This window comes from Watersipora subatra, chromosome 2 (genome assembly GCF_963576615.1).
Source record: "Watersipora subatra chromosome 2, tzWatSuba1.1, whole genome shotgun sequence".
NCBI classification, from domain to species: Eukaryota; Metazoa; Bryozoa; class Gymnolaemata; order Cheilostomatida; family Watersiporidae; genus Watersipora; species Watersipora subatra.
Genome location: NC_088709.1, coordinates 17,821,770 through 17,839,673, shown reverse-complemented (window position 1 = coordinate 17,839,673; position 17,904 = coordinate 17,821,770). Strand labels below are relative to the sequence as shown.

At 36.1% G+C, this 17,904-nt stretch overlaps 1 protein-coding gene across 4 annotated transcripts in view; it reads left to right on the top strand.

Annotated features, from left to right (window-relative positions):
* The window catches only part of LOC137387201 (small heat shock protein p36-like), a 55,791-nt gene extending 37,887 nt beyond the window's left edge, over positions 1 to 17,904 (top strand). For all 4 annotated transcript variants that reach the window (XM_068073532.1, XM_068073537.1, XM_068073535.1 and 1 more), the window contains 2 exons: positions 16,024 to 16,170; positions 17,086 to 17,904. In XM_068073532.1, coding sequence (XP_067929633.1) covers positions 16,024 to 16,170; positions 17,086 to 17,322 — 384 coding nt within the window. In that variant the 3' untranslated portion in view covers positions 17,323 to 17,904. The remainder of the gene's footprint in view (positions 1 to 16,023; positions 16,171 to 17,085) is intronic.

Sequence of the window (17,904 nt, the reverse complement as noted above, 5' to 3'; positions counted from 1 at the left end):
ACAACTGATGAAATACCCAAGTGTAATGGTTCATTTGCCTTTTCCGTTTCCTGTTTTGTGCTAACAGAGTTTATTCATTCATTTATTCCCTTTGTTCCTTACCGGACACAGTAAGATATAGCAGCTGGTCAGGAATAGATATGCACGTGCTTTAGAGGCAAATATTGTTAGTATTCTGTCATCATATCTACCCACCTTCCTCTCCTTAAACAAAATGAAGTTATTGGTTTGGCATTCAATAGTTTGATCATGAGTCATTTAGTTCCGACTTACAGAGTTCTGTTAAAAATCAACAAATCAAAGATTCTTAAATATCAACAAGTTTGCAGGTAAAAAGACTGCAATTTCTAAAATATTTATATGTACCTATAACCATCAAAGACATATGGTATCAATATTTATGTATACATATAACCATCATAGACATCTGGTATCAATATTTATGTATACATGTACATATAACCATTATAAACATCTGGTCTCAACATTTATGTATACCAACAACCATCATGTATACATCTGGTATTAATATTTATGTATACTTGTATCCATCATGTATACATCTGGTATTAATATTTATGAATACTTGTATCCATCATGTATACATCTGGTATTAATATTTATGTATACTTGTATCCATCATGTATACATCTGGTATTAATATTTATGTATACTTGTATCCATCATGTATACATCTGGTATTAATATTTATGTATACCTGTATCCATCATGTATACATCTGGTATTAATATTTATGTATACTTGTATCCATCATGTATACATCTGGTATTAATATTTATGTATACTTGTATCCATCATGTATACATCTGGTATTAATATTTATGTATACTTGTATCCATCATGTATACATCTGGTATTAATATTTATGTATACTTGTATCCATCATGTATACATCTGGTATTAATATTTATGTATACTTGTATCCATCATGTATACATCTGGTGTCAATGAGATTAGGAAAATAGAAGTAGCCATCTCCATTTCCTAAATGGTTTTTAATTTATCTCCACCTGGTTACTGAGACCAAAAATCAAATGCCCTGAAGGGACATCCAACTGTTGAGAGCCAAAAGACTGCTTTTCTCTAAGCCATGAGTCACCAGAGTGTGACTCACATGTCTACCACCTGAGATGTTTGTGTTCAATACTCCATACTCGCTTTATGTTTAATTATATATATACGGTAATTAAATATTATATTACAGTATATATTATACTATATAGTACTATATACATTAGTATAAGTATATATACTTATACTTATTGTATATTTGTAATAATTCATATGATTATTTATATATATATACATATACCGTAAAACCTTTATTTGCCACCCTTTAATTGCACGTCACCTCTATTTTAGCGCCACTGACATTCTCTGATCTTTATGAACCGATAAGTGATCAGTAAAAAATTGTCCGCAAAACAGTACTAATATTGACTCGGTTACATCAATAACAATTGATTATTTTGTTGTTGCTGTTCATATCGAAGTCGAGTTTTTAATTCCAGAGCTTTACAGTTTTTTGTTAAAATTTTCAAAGCATTACCACAGAAATAGTTAATAACTATATCAGGCTAATAGTAGCTCCGTGTTTAACGTGGTCTTGATACTTCAACGTATTTGAAAAACCGTTCAACATTTCCAATGGAATCTGTACTACTATTTTGAGGCTAAACTTCTGTTTAGCCCATACGTGCAAGATTACATGTGGTTTCTCTTTATACATGTGGTTTCTTTTTATACATGTACATGTGGTTTCTCTTTATACATGTGGTTTCTCTTTAAAGCGTAAAACTTTAGCTCTGCTAAAAATTGTTTGAATACTAATATAGTATATATATATATGTATGTATATATAAAAATTGTTTCTTCACCCCGGATACCCCGTTTGGGTGGTAATTTCTGCCCTAACTCGGGTCTCCTACCAGAAACCTGGGAGTTTGAGCACTCGCCTCAAGATCTTAGCTGTTCCCAATAGCGCACTTTTCTGCAACTCACCTGAGTTGATTGCTGTTGGTATTTGGGCAAGCCACATTTTATGCGCCGGTGTTATTGCGCCCAGTGCCCTAATAACTACTGGGATTACAGTTGTTCTTACATTCCAGCATTTTTCAATCTCTTCTTCAAGTGGGAGATATTTCTCTACCTTTTCTTTTTCTTTGCTGGCTATATTGTAGTCATTGGGTACTGCTATATCTATTATAGTAGCTCTCTTGTTCTCCTTGTCCACCACCACTATATCTGATTGGTTTGCTAGGACATACTTGTCAGTCTGGATGTAGAAGTCATATATATATAGTCATATATATATAGTATGTATGTATATATATATATATATATATATCTACTATATAAATGGCAATCGGTGTGTGTGTGTGCGTGCGTGCGTGCGTGCGTGCGTGCGTGTGTGTGTGTGTGTGTGTGATTGATTGTCCGCCTTATAGAGTCCCGTACTTTTCGGACTATTACCAGCTACTAGGTATCTAGGGAGCGTTAACGGGAATCGACGGTTAATAACCGCACTATACATAACCTACCTATTCATCGGTTTTACACAAAACACGTCACCTTCGGTTGGCGCGTGCCTCTTTACGGTGCCCAACGACACTGGCGCGTTTGAAACAGTAAATTTGCTGCCATGTTATAAAGCACCGTCTTGAGTTCGGCTGCCTATACAGCTATACAAATGTACTAATCATTAAATAAAATAAGTTAATGAGTAGTAATTTACATGCGATTAATTTTTACTGCCAACGTGTACCGAGAAGGTCACGCGAACGTTGGTTTCTTGGTGTCACTGGAAAACGCAGTTCTCTCCTACTAAATTTCTACATAAAAAAGGTAAGTATTTCTTAATCAATGTTGTATTGTATATGAATTGCCACACTTCCACTACATAACCCTTTCACTCGCGTCCGTGTACAAATTTAGCTATCGGCCTAGTGCCAGCCATTTTGCCGATATTGCTTAATACGTATACATTATTTTTTCAATTTCAATCTCGATCTAGAACGTTTGTTTTGGTTATATACTTCATTTTGCCAACATGTTAACAAGCACTGTTATACAAAAAATTCGTTGTGTCTATAATTTGTGCATTTTAATTATCTGTGTAATCACAAAAATTTGATATGGCTATAATTTCATCAACATAAGTAGTTATTTGTTTTTCAACTCGGACGCATTTATTGAACTCGCACAAAAAATCTTCATTTTTAAGTTGGAAGTTCTCAAACGGAGATTTAAAGTTAAATTTCAGGCTAATTTTATAGAGAAATCTTTGGACAACACTGTCATTACTATAAAAGTCTTAAAGATCGTTGGTTATGTTATCAACGAATAATAAAATTCAGTTGCTAGCAATTGCTGGGAAAGTGGTGTGGTATAATCTCAAAGATACTTTAATTGAGTTTATATAATTAATCATTAGTTCGAGGTTATCTTGGGTTCGTTTTCCGGTAGCCATTAAAACCAGTTATACAAAACGCATCTGCCTCATCTTAATCCTAATTCATCAGCCCAACAACACATGGTGGCAGCGAAATAGTAGTAAATATGGGTGATGAGGAGGCTGAAGCCGCTCCGAATGTTGTTATTCCAAGGTCCATGCCAAGGATTGACCCTCCAGCGGAATTAATATTAGACAGTAACAAAGAGGCCAATTTCAGGACTTTTAAAGCTAAGTGGCGCTCTTATTATGTCTTGTCCAGGTTGGGAGGGGAGGAACTGGAATACCAACGGGAGTTATTGTTATATACAGCTGGTACTGAAGCTAGCAAGATAATTGATAACTCAGCTAGGTATGCAGGTACAGGGGATGTAGATAAGACTTGTGACTTGGTTTTAGAGATATTGGAACAATATTGTATAGGTGAAAGGAATACAATCCATGAACGATATAAGTTTAACACACGTACACAACTCCCTGGAGAGTCCTTTGATGCTTTCTACACTGAGTTAAGAACGTTAGCAAGTAGTTGTCTATTTAACTATCGTGCTGCGGAGGGTGCACCAGCAGAAGCTGAAAGTCCTATAGATGAAATGTTACGTGATAGGATAGTGTTAGGCCTAAGAGAAGATGAACTGCGAAAAAGGTTGATTTCTCAGGGCAACAATCTTACACTGGCAACAGCTGTACGGTTATGCAGGTCACATGAGGTTACATCTACTACAATGCGGTCTATGAGTGGAGGGTCTAGTCAGCTGGCAGTCAATGCTGTCAGAGCTAGAAAGCGCTCTGAGCAGTCAAAACCGGCTACTAAAGGGAAATCGCACTCGAGAGCTAGCAGTGGAGAGCAGAATAAACCAAGTGATAAATTTCCAAACAGTCAAGCACAAAAATGTAGTTGGTGTGGGAAAACTCCAAATCACGCTAAAGATCAGTGTCCAGCTAAGGAAGCAGAATGCAGAAACTGTGGAAAGAAAGGACATTACTCGAGAGTATGTCGTTCTAAACGCATCAATGAGGTCAAGGAAGAAAATGATGACAACTTCCTGTTTACAGGTGAACTAGTTGTTGGAGAAGTTGAGTGTTGGCAAGCTAAAGTAGATGTCAATGGATTTCAAACTATCTTCAAACTGGATACCGGAGCTGATGGAACGGTTGTCAGTCATGCAGAACCTTGGGTCAACCAGATGAAGTTATCTCCACCTGATACCATACTACATGGTCCTGGTGGAAAAGAGTTAGAGGTATTGGGAGTATTTGAGGCTAAAATGTCCTATAAAGGCCTAAAACATAGCGAGAAAGCTTATGTTATTAAAAACCAAAATACCTCGCTCTTGAGTAGAAATGCTTGTGTCGCATTAAATCTGGTAACTTGTCATGTAAATGAAACTCTGAAACTCAATGACATTTGTTCAGAATTTCCCAAGTTGTTTAAGGGGTTAGGATTGCTCAAGGGATATACCTATAAGATTTCCTTAAGAGACAATATAACACCCACATGTATATATACACCACGGAAAATACCTCACCCACTTCGAGAGAAGGCGAAGCTACAGTTACAAGAGATGGTCACCTCTGGGGTGATATCACCAGTGACTGAAGCGACTGACTGGTGCAGTGGACTAGTCACCATCCCCAAAGCTTCCGGAGCCGTACGCTTGTGTGTGGACCTGACTGGCTTAAACGCAGCAGTAAAGAGGGAGATCCATCCTATGGCGACAGTGGAGGAGAGTTTGTCTAAATTGGGAAAGAGTTCTGTGTTCAGTAAACTCGATGCCAACAGCGGGTTTTGGCAGATCAATCTTGAAGAAGAATCTAGGAGACTAACTACGTTTCTATCACCATTTGGACGTTATTGTTTTAACAGACTTCCCTTTGGAGTGTCTAGTGCTCCAGAGATCTTCCAAAGAGCTATGTCAAGACTATTAGAAGTTGTACCAGGAGTTTTTTGCCACATGGACGATATTCTAGTCCATGGCAAAGATTTACAAACACATGATGAGAGACTCAGAGAGGTGCTTAGAATTCTCCAGGACTCTGGACTTACGCTCAATGCTCAGAAGTGCGAGTTCAGGAGATCCTCTTTGACTTTTCTAGGTCATATTATTAGTCAGGAGGGAGTGAGACCTGATCCCACTAAGGTGGCAGCTATTCAGGATTTCCCCACTCCTACCAGTAAGACAGATCTGAGACGCATTAATGGTATGTTGAATCAGATGGCAAAGTTCATTCCAAATCTTGCTATTCTCAACGCTCCTATGAGAGAGCTGCTGAAAAAGAAGAGAGAGTGGATATGGGGACCAGCACAGGAGGATGCTTTTGCCAAAGTTAGAGATACTCTGACATCTGCTGAGACTATGGCACATTATGACCCGAAGTTAGTTACTATTGTCAGCACAGATGCTAGCAATATTGGTTTGGGAGCCACTCTGATGCAAGTTCAGTCAGATGGAAACAGACGACCAGTGATGTATGCTTCACGATCTCTCACTGAGACGGAGAAGAACTATGCTGCTATTGAGAAAGAAGCTTTGGGGACCATTTGGGCATGCGAGAGGTTCGATCAGTTTGTCCGAGGGATGGCTTTCACTATAGAGACAGACCACAAGCCTCTAGTGCCATTGATGATGTCTAAGGAGTTAGACCAGGTGCCATCAAGAATCTTACGGATGAGGCTAAGAATAATGAGGTATGCGCCTAGGTTTCAATATGTGCAAGGGAAACTTCATTGCTTGGCAGATGCCTTATCCAGAGCGCCAGTAGAATCTCCAAGCACAAAGGATCACATGTTGATCGAGGCAGTTGAAGAATACGCACAGAGTGTTATTCCTTCAAATGTAGCTGTTGACAGACTGAAAGAGGCTCAACACAAAGACGAATTATGTCTGGAAGTTATCCGATGTTGTCGAGAGGGGTGGCCAGTCTACAAGACAGATGCTTACTTAAGTGTTCAACCTTACTGGGAAGTGCAGCAGCATCTTACAGTTATTGATGATCTACTCCTCTATGATGATCGTATTGTGGTTCCCTCGAGTGAGAGGTTGAGAATGCTTGACATTATTCACCAAGCCCACCAAGGAATAGTTAAATGCAGATTGAGAGCAAGACAGTCTGTGTGGTGGCCCAGGATTTCAACAGAAATTCAGGAGATGGTACAGAACTTTAGAGTCTGTAAAGTCAATTCAAAACCTCCTACGGAACCTCTTCTTCCTTCATCACTCCCCGAGAGAGCTTGGCAACGTCTTGGGGCGGATTTGTTGGAGTTTCAAAAGTGTCACTATTTACTCTTAGTAGACTACTACAGCCGTTAGATTGAAGTCCGGAAACTTTGCTCATTACTTTCGAGAGACACCATTGAGGCAATGAAGTCTATCTTCTCAGTGCATGGAATTTGTGAGATGGTCATTTCAGACAATGGCCCTCAATTTGCTTCAGAGGAGTTCCTTAAATTTACAGAAGAATATGGATTTACTCACGTCACGAGTTCACCACGCTACCCAAAAGCTAATGGAGAGGCTGAACGAGCAGTTGGAACTGTGAAGGGACTTTGGAGATCAAACCCCAAAGACCCACATCTGAGCTTGCTTACTTATAGAGCCACACCTCTAGATAATGGCTATACCCCATCAGAGTTGCTGATGGGAAGACAGATACAAACAAACCTTCCTGTTCTCCAGGCTAACTTGATGCCTCACAAGACTGATAGAAGTCACATTGTTGAGAGCGAGGGGGCCAGGAGACAGGCTACAAAGCTGAATCATGATAAGCACTTCAGGGCCAAGGAGCTACCAGAACTCAAACCGAATAAAATGGTTTATATTCGGGACAGTCAGAAAGATGGTATGGTAGTGAAGAAAGTAGCACCAAGGTCCTACCAGATCCAAACAGATACTGGGATAGTCAGAAAAAACCGGAGTGCATTGGTAGACATGGAACAATCTGCAAATAATACAAAAGAGGAGGAACTACAGACTACACCCAAACGTAGTCAGGATGTCTATTCTTCTGGCTCCACCAGAGGCGCAGAGGGCAGGGCAATACGAAAGAGCCAACAGGCCAGTCCAGGTGGATGTCGGGGGTCTGAGTCAACTGTCGCAGAGGGCAGGGCGATACGAGAGAGCCCACAGGCCAGGCACGTTGATTCAGACCACAGGTTTAGTAGACCGCAGAGGTCGAAGAGGGTACCAGGATATTTTACCCAGGATTATGAGCTTTACTAGTCAAGAGAGATGTTAAACACCCTAAATGGACTCGGACAATACTAGTCATATAAACATTGCAATCGGACAATCACTTGTTAAACACTCCTTGTTTATTACCAAAGATATTTGAGTTACATATGTTTTCTTATTTGGTTATGTATGCTTTGTTTGCAAACATCCATCTGGAACGGGGGATGTGGTATAATCTCAAAGATACTTTAATTGAGTTTATATAATTAATCATTAGTTCGAGGTTATCTTGGGTTCGTTTTCCGGTAGCCATTAAAACCAGTTATACAAAACGCATCTGCCTCATCTTAATCCTAATTCATCAGCCCAACAACACAAGTGGCAAATATTACGTCTACGGCGGTCGACCATAGAAAACGCATAAATGAGTCTACTTCGGTGAAAGGGTTAAAAACATTGGATTTGCCACTGTTTGTGATTGTAAACATGTTCATTTCCTTCCGCAGCTGAGTTACTTTTACTTATTTTCCAGCTACGAGTACTGCAGCTACTACAGAACTTGCACGGGTACTGCTACTGCGTTTTACCTACTAAATTTCTACATCGAAAAGGTTAGTATTGTTGTATGTTATTGCTATTTACTATGTTATTGCTATTGCTATTTTAATTATATGTGTAATCACACAAATCTGAATCGTTTATGTCATCAACATAAGTAATTGTTTTTTAACTCGGTGGCGTTTTCAAAACTTACACAAAAATGGTTGTTTTTAACCACTTCGGGTACAATTGCATAATCCAATTTCGCGTTCAGGTACAATTAAATCATGATGCTCTACAGATTATGACATAGGTCAACAAAAGTCATTTTAACCGTAGAAGCACTCACATTTTTACATAGAATACCTATACTTTTTGGAAAGCAGAGAATATTCTGTATCTGATCGTATTATCTTTATTTCAAAAATTGAAACTAATAAATATTGAAAGTAGCTTGAAATAGCGGTTTTATTAAAATTCGTGTTCTACGAACATATTTGACTAATAAGGGTAGCATGAAAATGTATAAAAGTATATAAAATAACAAACAATTAAAACATTATACTGTGTATAAAATGCAATCTACAGTCTCTTCCATAGCTGTTAACTTATCTTTGTCACCACTCTACTGGAAGTCTGCCATTTCTATCGCTGAATTGAAGCCTATACGCATCAACTACTAGCTACTACGCGTTGTTACTAACTGATCGAGATGTTGAACTTTGAACTTTGAACTGTTGAACTTTGAACGCAAATTACTCGAAATTCTTTCATTTGACCATAGCTGTTTGACCAGTCCATAGATATATATATCTATGGACCAGTCTAATGTCTGCAAACATGTCTGAAGGTCATGCTTAGCTTTGTAGATATAGTGTAACTGTAAGCAGGCTCTAAATATAGATGGATGAGTAATGCAACTACGCAAAGCCTAAAAACTGGCTGATGAACTTGAGAAGAATATACTCGAAGCCGTTATAGTGGTGAATGCACCCGAAGTGGTTAAGTTGGAAATTCTCAAACAAAGATTTAAAATTAAATTTTAGGCTAATTTTATAGAGAAATCTTTGGACAACACTGTCACTTCATACAAGTCTTAAAAATCGTTGGTTATGTTATCAACGAATAATAAAATTCAGTTACTAGCAATTGCTGGGAAAGTCGCAAAAATGTGTCTATGGCAGTCGACCATAGAAAATGCATGAATGAGTCTACTTCAGTGAAAGGGTTGAAAACGTTGGATTTGCCACTGTTGGTGATAATAAACATGTTCATTTCCTTCTGCAGCCGAGTTACTTTTACTTGTTTTTCAGCTACAAGTACTACAGAACTACAACTACTACAGAACTTGCACGGGCACTCCGAGTCTGGCGATAGGCGACGGGTGAGAAGAAAGCGAGCAGCGTATCTTACAAAAAAGCACACCATCTCATTCAATTTTAGAAATGCTTGAAGCAGTACAATGCCTTCCAAAAAGCCTACTGAACAAACGCAATAACAGATTGATTTCCGTAGAGAAAGAAATCGAATTCACAAAGCAGCAGCAAGACGAGCAGAAACTGCAGAGCAAACACAGCTACGCCCACAACGATGCTCACTATTTCAGTTCAGCATTATTAGTTTCAAGCTATAGTAAAAATAAATTTGAAAACAGAAGCGGGATAAAATTTTAGTCTATGACAAAGTTTAAGCTTAGTAAAATACACAGTAAGACTTAGTTTTAATCATTTGTTACCAAGCTAAATTTAATTAAGTTAAATTCAACATTTATCTTATTTGTCTGTCTCAAGGGTAAGAACTCTCTATGGTATGTGCTGCCCGCAGTACATTGTAACGTTATATTTTCCTGCACTAAATACCACTAAATACAACAAGGTTTTTGTAGATAAATATAATTACTAAAGTTAAAATATTGTTTTGCTACTAATTTTTAATATGTACAGCCTTAGATATGTACAGTACATAAAATTTTACCAAAAGGTGTTTGTATTTATCATAATTACTATGGGTTTTTATACACTCTACAATATTTTCGCTTTACGATGCCAACACTGAAACGAATGAAAATCATATAATTGTATACGAAATAATTTTTTATTGCAATCGTGGCAAAACAGATTTTATTTAGCTATTAATTGCTAATTATTTTACATTTACATTTGAACACCTATATAGTTGTTTTATTTTTTTTTAATTTATTTCAACAAAACACTTTTTTATGATATGAAATTCAAAAGTTACATTTGTTTGTAAAAGTTTGAAAAACTATACAGTCGTTTTATTTTTTCTCTTAATTTATTTGAACTGCACTACACACTTTTCTTATGATATGAAATTTGAAAGGTAGAATGGTAACTGGCGTTAGTTGTTAAAAAAACATAATTTTTTTGTGCAAAGACTTTTTTATTTCCCGGGCATTGCGGGCATTCAGCTGGTATATATCTAAAATAAAAACAGGCTGCTAGTAATGCTTTTAATGTGGTCAAAGAGGTTTTTATAAGTATTTAATAGACAATATTGACAGTTTATGGCATGACTTGGTATTCACCGTTTAATTATTAAACGGTTTCCTCAAAATATCAGGATTTTATTTAGAAATGCTTTTCCTTTTGTGTTTCAGAATAACCAAAATGTCTGTTAACTTAATAATTCTGTTGACAGACATTTTGGTTATTCTGAAACACAAAAGGAAAAGTATTTCTACATAAAATCCTGATATTTTGAGGAAACTAGCTATCTTTTAAACCACAACTGTCACGTACAACTTTTATCATATTTACTAGGTAAATCAGACACGCTGATTCCGCAGAAGTTTTTTTCAAACTGTTTCTTAAAGTTCTTGAGTCACACTTAACATAACTTTTTGTATAACTTGTATAATTTTGTATAACTTGTTATACAAAATAGTAAAAGTACAAACAAATTTGTACCAATTTTCTCTAGATGAGTTTGGTTTTTACTTATAATTTAGGTTTATTCATTTATTATTTTTGCATTTTTTATATGATAAACCTGTTTTAAATATTTGTATCTCTGTGGAAATTGAAGTGAATTAAATAAATATTTAATATAATTCATATAATAATGTTTAGACAAGTAATAGATTTGATATAAAAGGAAATAACAGAAAAGGTTTACTCAGTTTGTCCAGGTTTTACAGTAGTATAAGTAATGACAGCACTTTATTTTTTTCTAACCGTGCCCAGGTGTATTCACGAAACTATTTCAAAACTACCTTTTTGCTTTCGCGGAGGCGAGCGTTCTTTGGTGAGGTTTGTTTTCGTTAAAATGATTTCAAACTTACATTTCTCGACTGTACTTTTGAACTCAGTGTAGATTTAACAATTCCACTGTGGCTCCATCTGAAATGTTGAATAGTTCTTGCATCATCATTAGAATTTGTAATGTGTTATGTTTTAGCTTTCCTGGCCATTTCCTGATCATCGTTTGTGGAAAAGCTGGCCAAAATTTTCAAATAGTTCCTTGTCAAAGCTGTTTGTAAGTCTGTCAGGCGACATTTTTTAGTTGCTCTGTTTGCTTTGAAAGTAGGTGGCGACAGCGAGTTACTAGCCTGCCAAACGTCCGCTTGTGTATTCCAAATTCTAACACTCCCTTTAATGCATTTCTTTCGTCAGTCATAGCTGTGTACATATATGCTTCTCACTGACCATCGCAACAATAATCATATGCAATAACATTTTCAGCTTGTGCATCAGGTGCAGCACAATACCAAGGCAGCATTTGTAAGTGAATTTCTGTGTAAAGCACCAAATGTGTTTACTACATTGCACCCTGGGTAGCCTCTCCCTTTAGCATCCTCTTGCAACTTTTTAGTAGTTTTTTTGTGAAGGTATAGGGAAAAGAAAAATGTAAATTTGTAACTTGTCAGTCTGGTTTTGGCGTGTCCTTGCTCAATTATGCCAGTAAATAGTATGGCGCAATCGCATTCCAGAATGTGATGCAACTAACAGTATGATTAACAGGGCGACTACCACTTGAAAATGTTCCACTTACCTTATCGATTTCTATGCCCACATTTATGTAGTTGCGTATCTCCGTCTTTTGTGGATTTTGGTCTCTCAGCATTTTAACCAAGGAAAAACATTAATTTTTTTTTTTCTTAAAATAACAATCAGCAGAAACTTTTGTGCCAACCGCAGCATTTATAGCCTGGAACCCTAAGACTTTTGACCATCAGTATTATTCAATACAGCAAAAAAGTTCAAGTTTTTGGACTAACTCGCTGATATATGTAATTATTAGATTCCAGGCATCAGCAATCCATAAAGTTAACGCCAAAATATTGTCAGCAGGTCAAATGATTTGATTCCACCAATAAATTCATAGTGAACTGAAATATACTAGCAAGAAAATAAAGTAACTTCAGTTAAAATGAGGTGATCACAAAAGTTTAATTTTGTTTATGCAATTATATAAAAATACTGAATGCTTTCTTTAGATGATTGTTTTTTATTATAGCTTAAAAACTTTGACTTTAACAAGCTCTGATTAATCAAACATTTAATAGCCATTATTTATGTTTCTTTCCAATTTGCATAAAACTATAAAATGGTCTCTATATACTGGTTGTTTTTGTGTAACTATTGTTAAGTATTTACGCTTAGCAGGGATGCTTAAAAACTACGTAGTAGAATTCTTTAATTTTTATTCTGAAAAAGCAACTCTTAAACAGTGTCAAATATTTGTGATAAATTAACGGATTGTTCACCAAATTTTCTTTATATAAAATTGTAGCATTAATAAAACCTTTATTCTGTGTATATCAACAAAAAAACCTGAAGGATTAGCTATAGAACATGTGTAAACTATCGCACAGAAAATATGTGAGGAACTAAATTCATATAAACTTAAACAATAGACAAATGCATTGCAAAGTTGTTTTTCGAATCAGATCTACAAAGATTTTATGACTAATTAAAAAAAAACAACACATCCTATACTTGTTGAATGAACAAAATTTCTAGTGAAAGACCACAAATAATTTGCGGGCAAGTCAAGAATGTAGCTTGTATAAATTCTTGTATGAAACCTAAAAGAAATTATCAAATTTTATAGCCTCTTTTACAAGTTGTCTTTTCTTAAACCAAGAAAAGACAACTCCATTAAAAGCTGTTTTTTACTCGCGTTTCAAAGTCACCATTATTTTTTATTATTAATAATAATAATAGTCAGCAAATGCAGTAAGATCATACAGACAGAAAATAAAGGGTGTCATGACAAAGTGGCAAGTGCAGTGCACTGGAGCATATGCAAGAAACATGAGTTGCCTCACACAGAAAAATGGTATGACCACCGTGCAGAAGCTGTATTGGAGAATGAGAAAGTGAAGCTGCTATGGAACTTTTATGGAACTGCTATGGAACTATGTGCAGACAGACATTATTAAAGCTAGAAGACCAGACCTGATACTAATAAACAAAGAGACCAAACAATGTCAGGTCATAGACATAGCAATACCTGGAGACACAAGGGTAGTACAGAAGGAAAATGAGAAGATTGGTAAATACAAAGAGCTTAGGTTCAAGATAAACAGACTGTGGAAGGTGAAGACCGAAGTGATACCAATAGTAATTGGTGCACCCGGAACAATATCAATGAGGCATATAGCATACTTGGCCGAGGTGGGAGTGAACATGTCTTTTTAGACTATACAGAAGACAGCCATCTTAGGAACAGCTCACATATTGAGGAAGGTCCTCTTTTAGTGGAATTGAGAAAGATGTTGGATCCTAAGGCCTTTGGTTAAGACTCGGACTCAACACGGACTAAAACCAGTCACCTACCACCACACGACTGTGAAGAAATGTTTTTTATAATAATAATAGTAATAATAATAATAGTAGTAATAATAATAATAGTAATAATAATAGTAGTAATAATAATGCTAACACAATTAAAAAATGTAAACTCTACATCAAGCTTCTATCTTCCTACTACTACTTTCATATTACTATACATCAGCTTGATAAACGGTAAAATAATATACTGTATTGAGGCATGGGAGAATGCACCTGTTACATACCTAAATAAAATACCTACCATACAGAAAAGATTACTTAGAATCATTTATCATAAACCTCCCACATATTCTTCTGCTTCACTGTTTAAGCTTAGTAACATCTTACCTATTCATCAACTTTGTACTTTTAGCATTTGTATTCTAGCACATAATAAATTCTACAACCGTCCTTCATCACATCCAGCGTACCCTACTAGACATTCATTACTATCTCTTCCACTCCCGTCTTCTTCTACTACGTGTGGACATAGACAGGTCTCTTATCAGATGGCACGGGCTTGGAGCCTATTGCCTAGCAGTCTACGCTTGATTGCCAATGCTCACAAATTTAAAGTGACTTTGAAACAACATCTGCTTGGATTACTGGGATAGCTTAGGTCTATTGACTTTTAGCTGCTTTGTCTGCTGACTTGGGTTCGGCGCCATGATTAGCTCTGCTATTGCGCAGATGGACCCTCATTTTCTACAAATTTCTTATCTTTTATATGTTGTATATTAAAATAATAAAAATAAATACATACATACATACATACATACATACATACATACATACATACATACATACATACATACATACATACATACATACATACATACATACATAGCTTGAAAGGCTCACCCAAAAATTTACAAATACTGGCAGTTGCTATGTAACAATGATATTGCTAGCTATTCCTTATTATAGCCGTTGCTGCTAGGTTCGAAGTTTGCAAGTGTCTAAGAATGGAATGAAATCACTGAATTGGGGATGACCCACTTTTGTTGTTATTATCTATACTCGGACTGACACATGTACAGTATTTGTTTCTATTGCCACATAAAACTAATGATTTTGTGAAACATTACTGGCACAGACCTTTTGCCAAATCTTTAAAACTCAACCAACCACAAATCTTTAAAAAATACTCTCAGAGCTTATTTGTGAAGTTTAATGAAATTTAATAACACAAGCAATGCTAAGATGCTCTGATCAGAAAACATGGTTTATCATAAGCTATGTGTTGACCTCTCGAATTGAAAAGGCTTCAAGCTTGAAGGATGGATAAGGGATCCAGGAATCCCCATCCTCAAAACATTATCATGCATCCACACACTTTCGTTGCCTCATTGGCACAAACATAATAATATTTGGGTAACAAAAGACAATATAATTGGCGAGCAATGGACAGAAAACACCATTGATTCACTTACAATCATTAATAAGATAACTCCATGAGTTTTTACTTGAACTTGTCCCGCGTGTGCTTCTAGAACAAGAATGTGGTTCTAATTCACATTACGAAACTTGTCATTGAGTTCACTAGAACTATAGTCATTTGGAAAGCTTGTACATGGAGGGTAAATTATAAACAAATTTTTACAAACCATGCAATATAATGATAGACCTCCTGTTTGAGACTCCTTAATTAGGACTGACTCCCATGAGTACTTATTTATCTGGAAAAGTGTTAAAGATAAAACATGGACTTTGATTAATGCTGCTTTATCAATTAATTGATCAATTGATTGATCGATTGATGGATGCTACCTTATAAATGCTGATTTATTGCCACTTTATCTGAATATTTCTGAGCTATAAGCTTACATAATGAGCTTTATTGAGTTCAGATCATAATTGGCTATGACTTTGATATAAGTGAAGTCAATTTCAGTGGTTGGTTGTCCGGGTAAAAGTTTTTCTGCAACAGACTCGCACCCATTTAAAGTCATACACAACTTTTTTTTACCTCTTTTGTATATTTCAAAAACTAGCAGTCATCTTTGATCAGAGATCAACCAATGAAATTAATTCTTTGCAGCATGCCAATGCCGTCAGTTCCAGCCCGGTTGGTAAAATGCCTGGAAACGTGGCTGTGGGTTCTGCAGGCTCTGTTGTCACAAGAGAGGCTGACACTGGAGACGCCCTCAACTATAGTTTATCCATTGCAGGGTATCAGCCACAGGAGGTTTGTAGTATGTTCAATGTTTATATATAAATAACTTTCTTTTTTGGAGTAATATAAGATAACCTGAATATTTTAACAGTTTTAATGCGCATTAAACCGCTAAAGTAGCATTGTTTGCCTGATGATGCCAGCTAAGAAGTTGGTAAAATGCCATGGAATAACATCGTGTCTATTCTTATACCACTTGTTTTTTGAGTCAAATTGTCTTTTTTTGAACTATTCAATAACTTGTTTCTATTCTAGGCTTGAACGCTCACAAATCCCCACAGTTATAACTTATTACCAAGGACACTTCTAGCAACTTAATGTTTCGCAATGTTATCAAACAGCATTCATTTTAAGGAGTTGCATCAATAGTCATTTATTTGGACTGAGAAAAGACATGCACCCTATTGTTGTTGCAATAAGCTTCTGAGTTGTTTTATAACGGTGCCGTGTTTTGACGTAAAATCCAACATTAAAAAGCAAGTGAAGTCAACACGTACACAGTGCCTTGAAAATATAGGTTATGATTAATTGTCTGATATGAATATCATCTTGGGTCAATAGACATGTCAACACCGGTAACTATTTGCCTGCAATGATTTGCAAAGAACTGCCCTTTTATACCCTACTAGTAAATTATCTTCTCCTTGTAAAAAAAATTATTTTAATTTCACTGCTAGATATTTTTTATATAGCAGCTAAACATGTTAGACAGGCATATTTGGTATAGCACTTACCTGCAGTGCTCCTTTCTTCAAGTTTTTTAATTCTGATCAAGTTTTGTCAATTTTAATCATGAAATATCCTGTCAGTCAGATCACCTCAACCATAAAAACAATCGCAAACGATAGAAAAATACCGATAATTTCTGATAAAATCTACTAAAATTTGGTGCAAGTTCATTTTTAACTTCTCTCCGTTTCTGATTAGGTGACAGTCACAGTTGAAGGAAGAAAGGTTACTGTTCACGCTAAGCATGAAGAAGACTGTGGAGGAAGGAAGGTTCACAATGAAATGACGAAGTCTTTCGATTTGCCACCTACAGTTAACGCCCATAACGTGAGGAGTTACATCAAAGATGGAAGCACTCTCTTCATCGAGGCTCATCTTCGAGACGATCTTGCTGGCAAAATTCACCTCGTTCCAGTCACACACAAGTCTTTTTAAATTTATGAAACTGACAGTACGATTCATCATTTTTCATAGATGATACATTTACTGCCTTGCAAACTCAATGTTTGGAGTTGCTCTCTCTTTGAAATCAGAAAACAAAAGTTCTGCTTAATGCTGCTTATAACAATATTTTACAAGAAGGATATACAGTAGGTCAGTCAAAGCGTGTTTACGTATGAGGATAGAGTTAATTGATTTTACTGCTGTGAAGATGCATCAATTTATTCCTTTCAAATACCTATATAAACCTTTTATATAGATGATGTTGAGAGAACCATATTTGAAAATGTGTTAGTTGTTTATTATCTGAGTAGTGAGCAATGTCAGGTATCTGCAGATCTGTTCGATTACCGGCTGGTATTATGTTTGAGAAACTAACCAGCCCAAATGGTGCAACTATGGTGTTCAGTTTGGCAGTATTCAAGCTTGTTGCTGGTGGAATTATGCCCATATATTTTTCTATTTGAATTACTATAAAGTATAATTTTATTATGTAATGGTTGATTTTATCTAGAGCATTTATGATTAACCAGCTTTCTATGTATATTGTTTGCAATAGAATGCTTTTCAACTAAA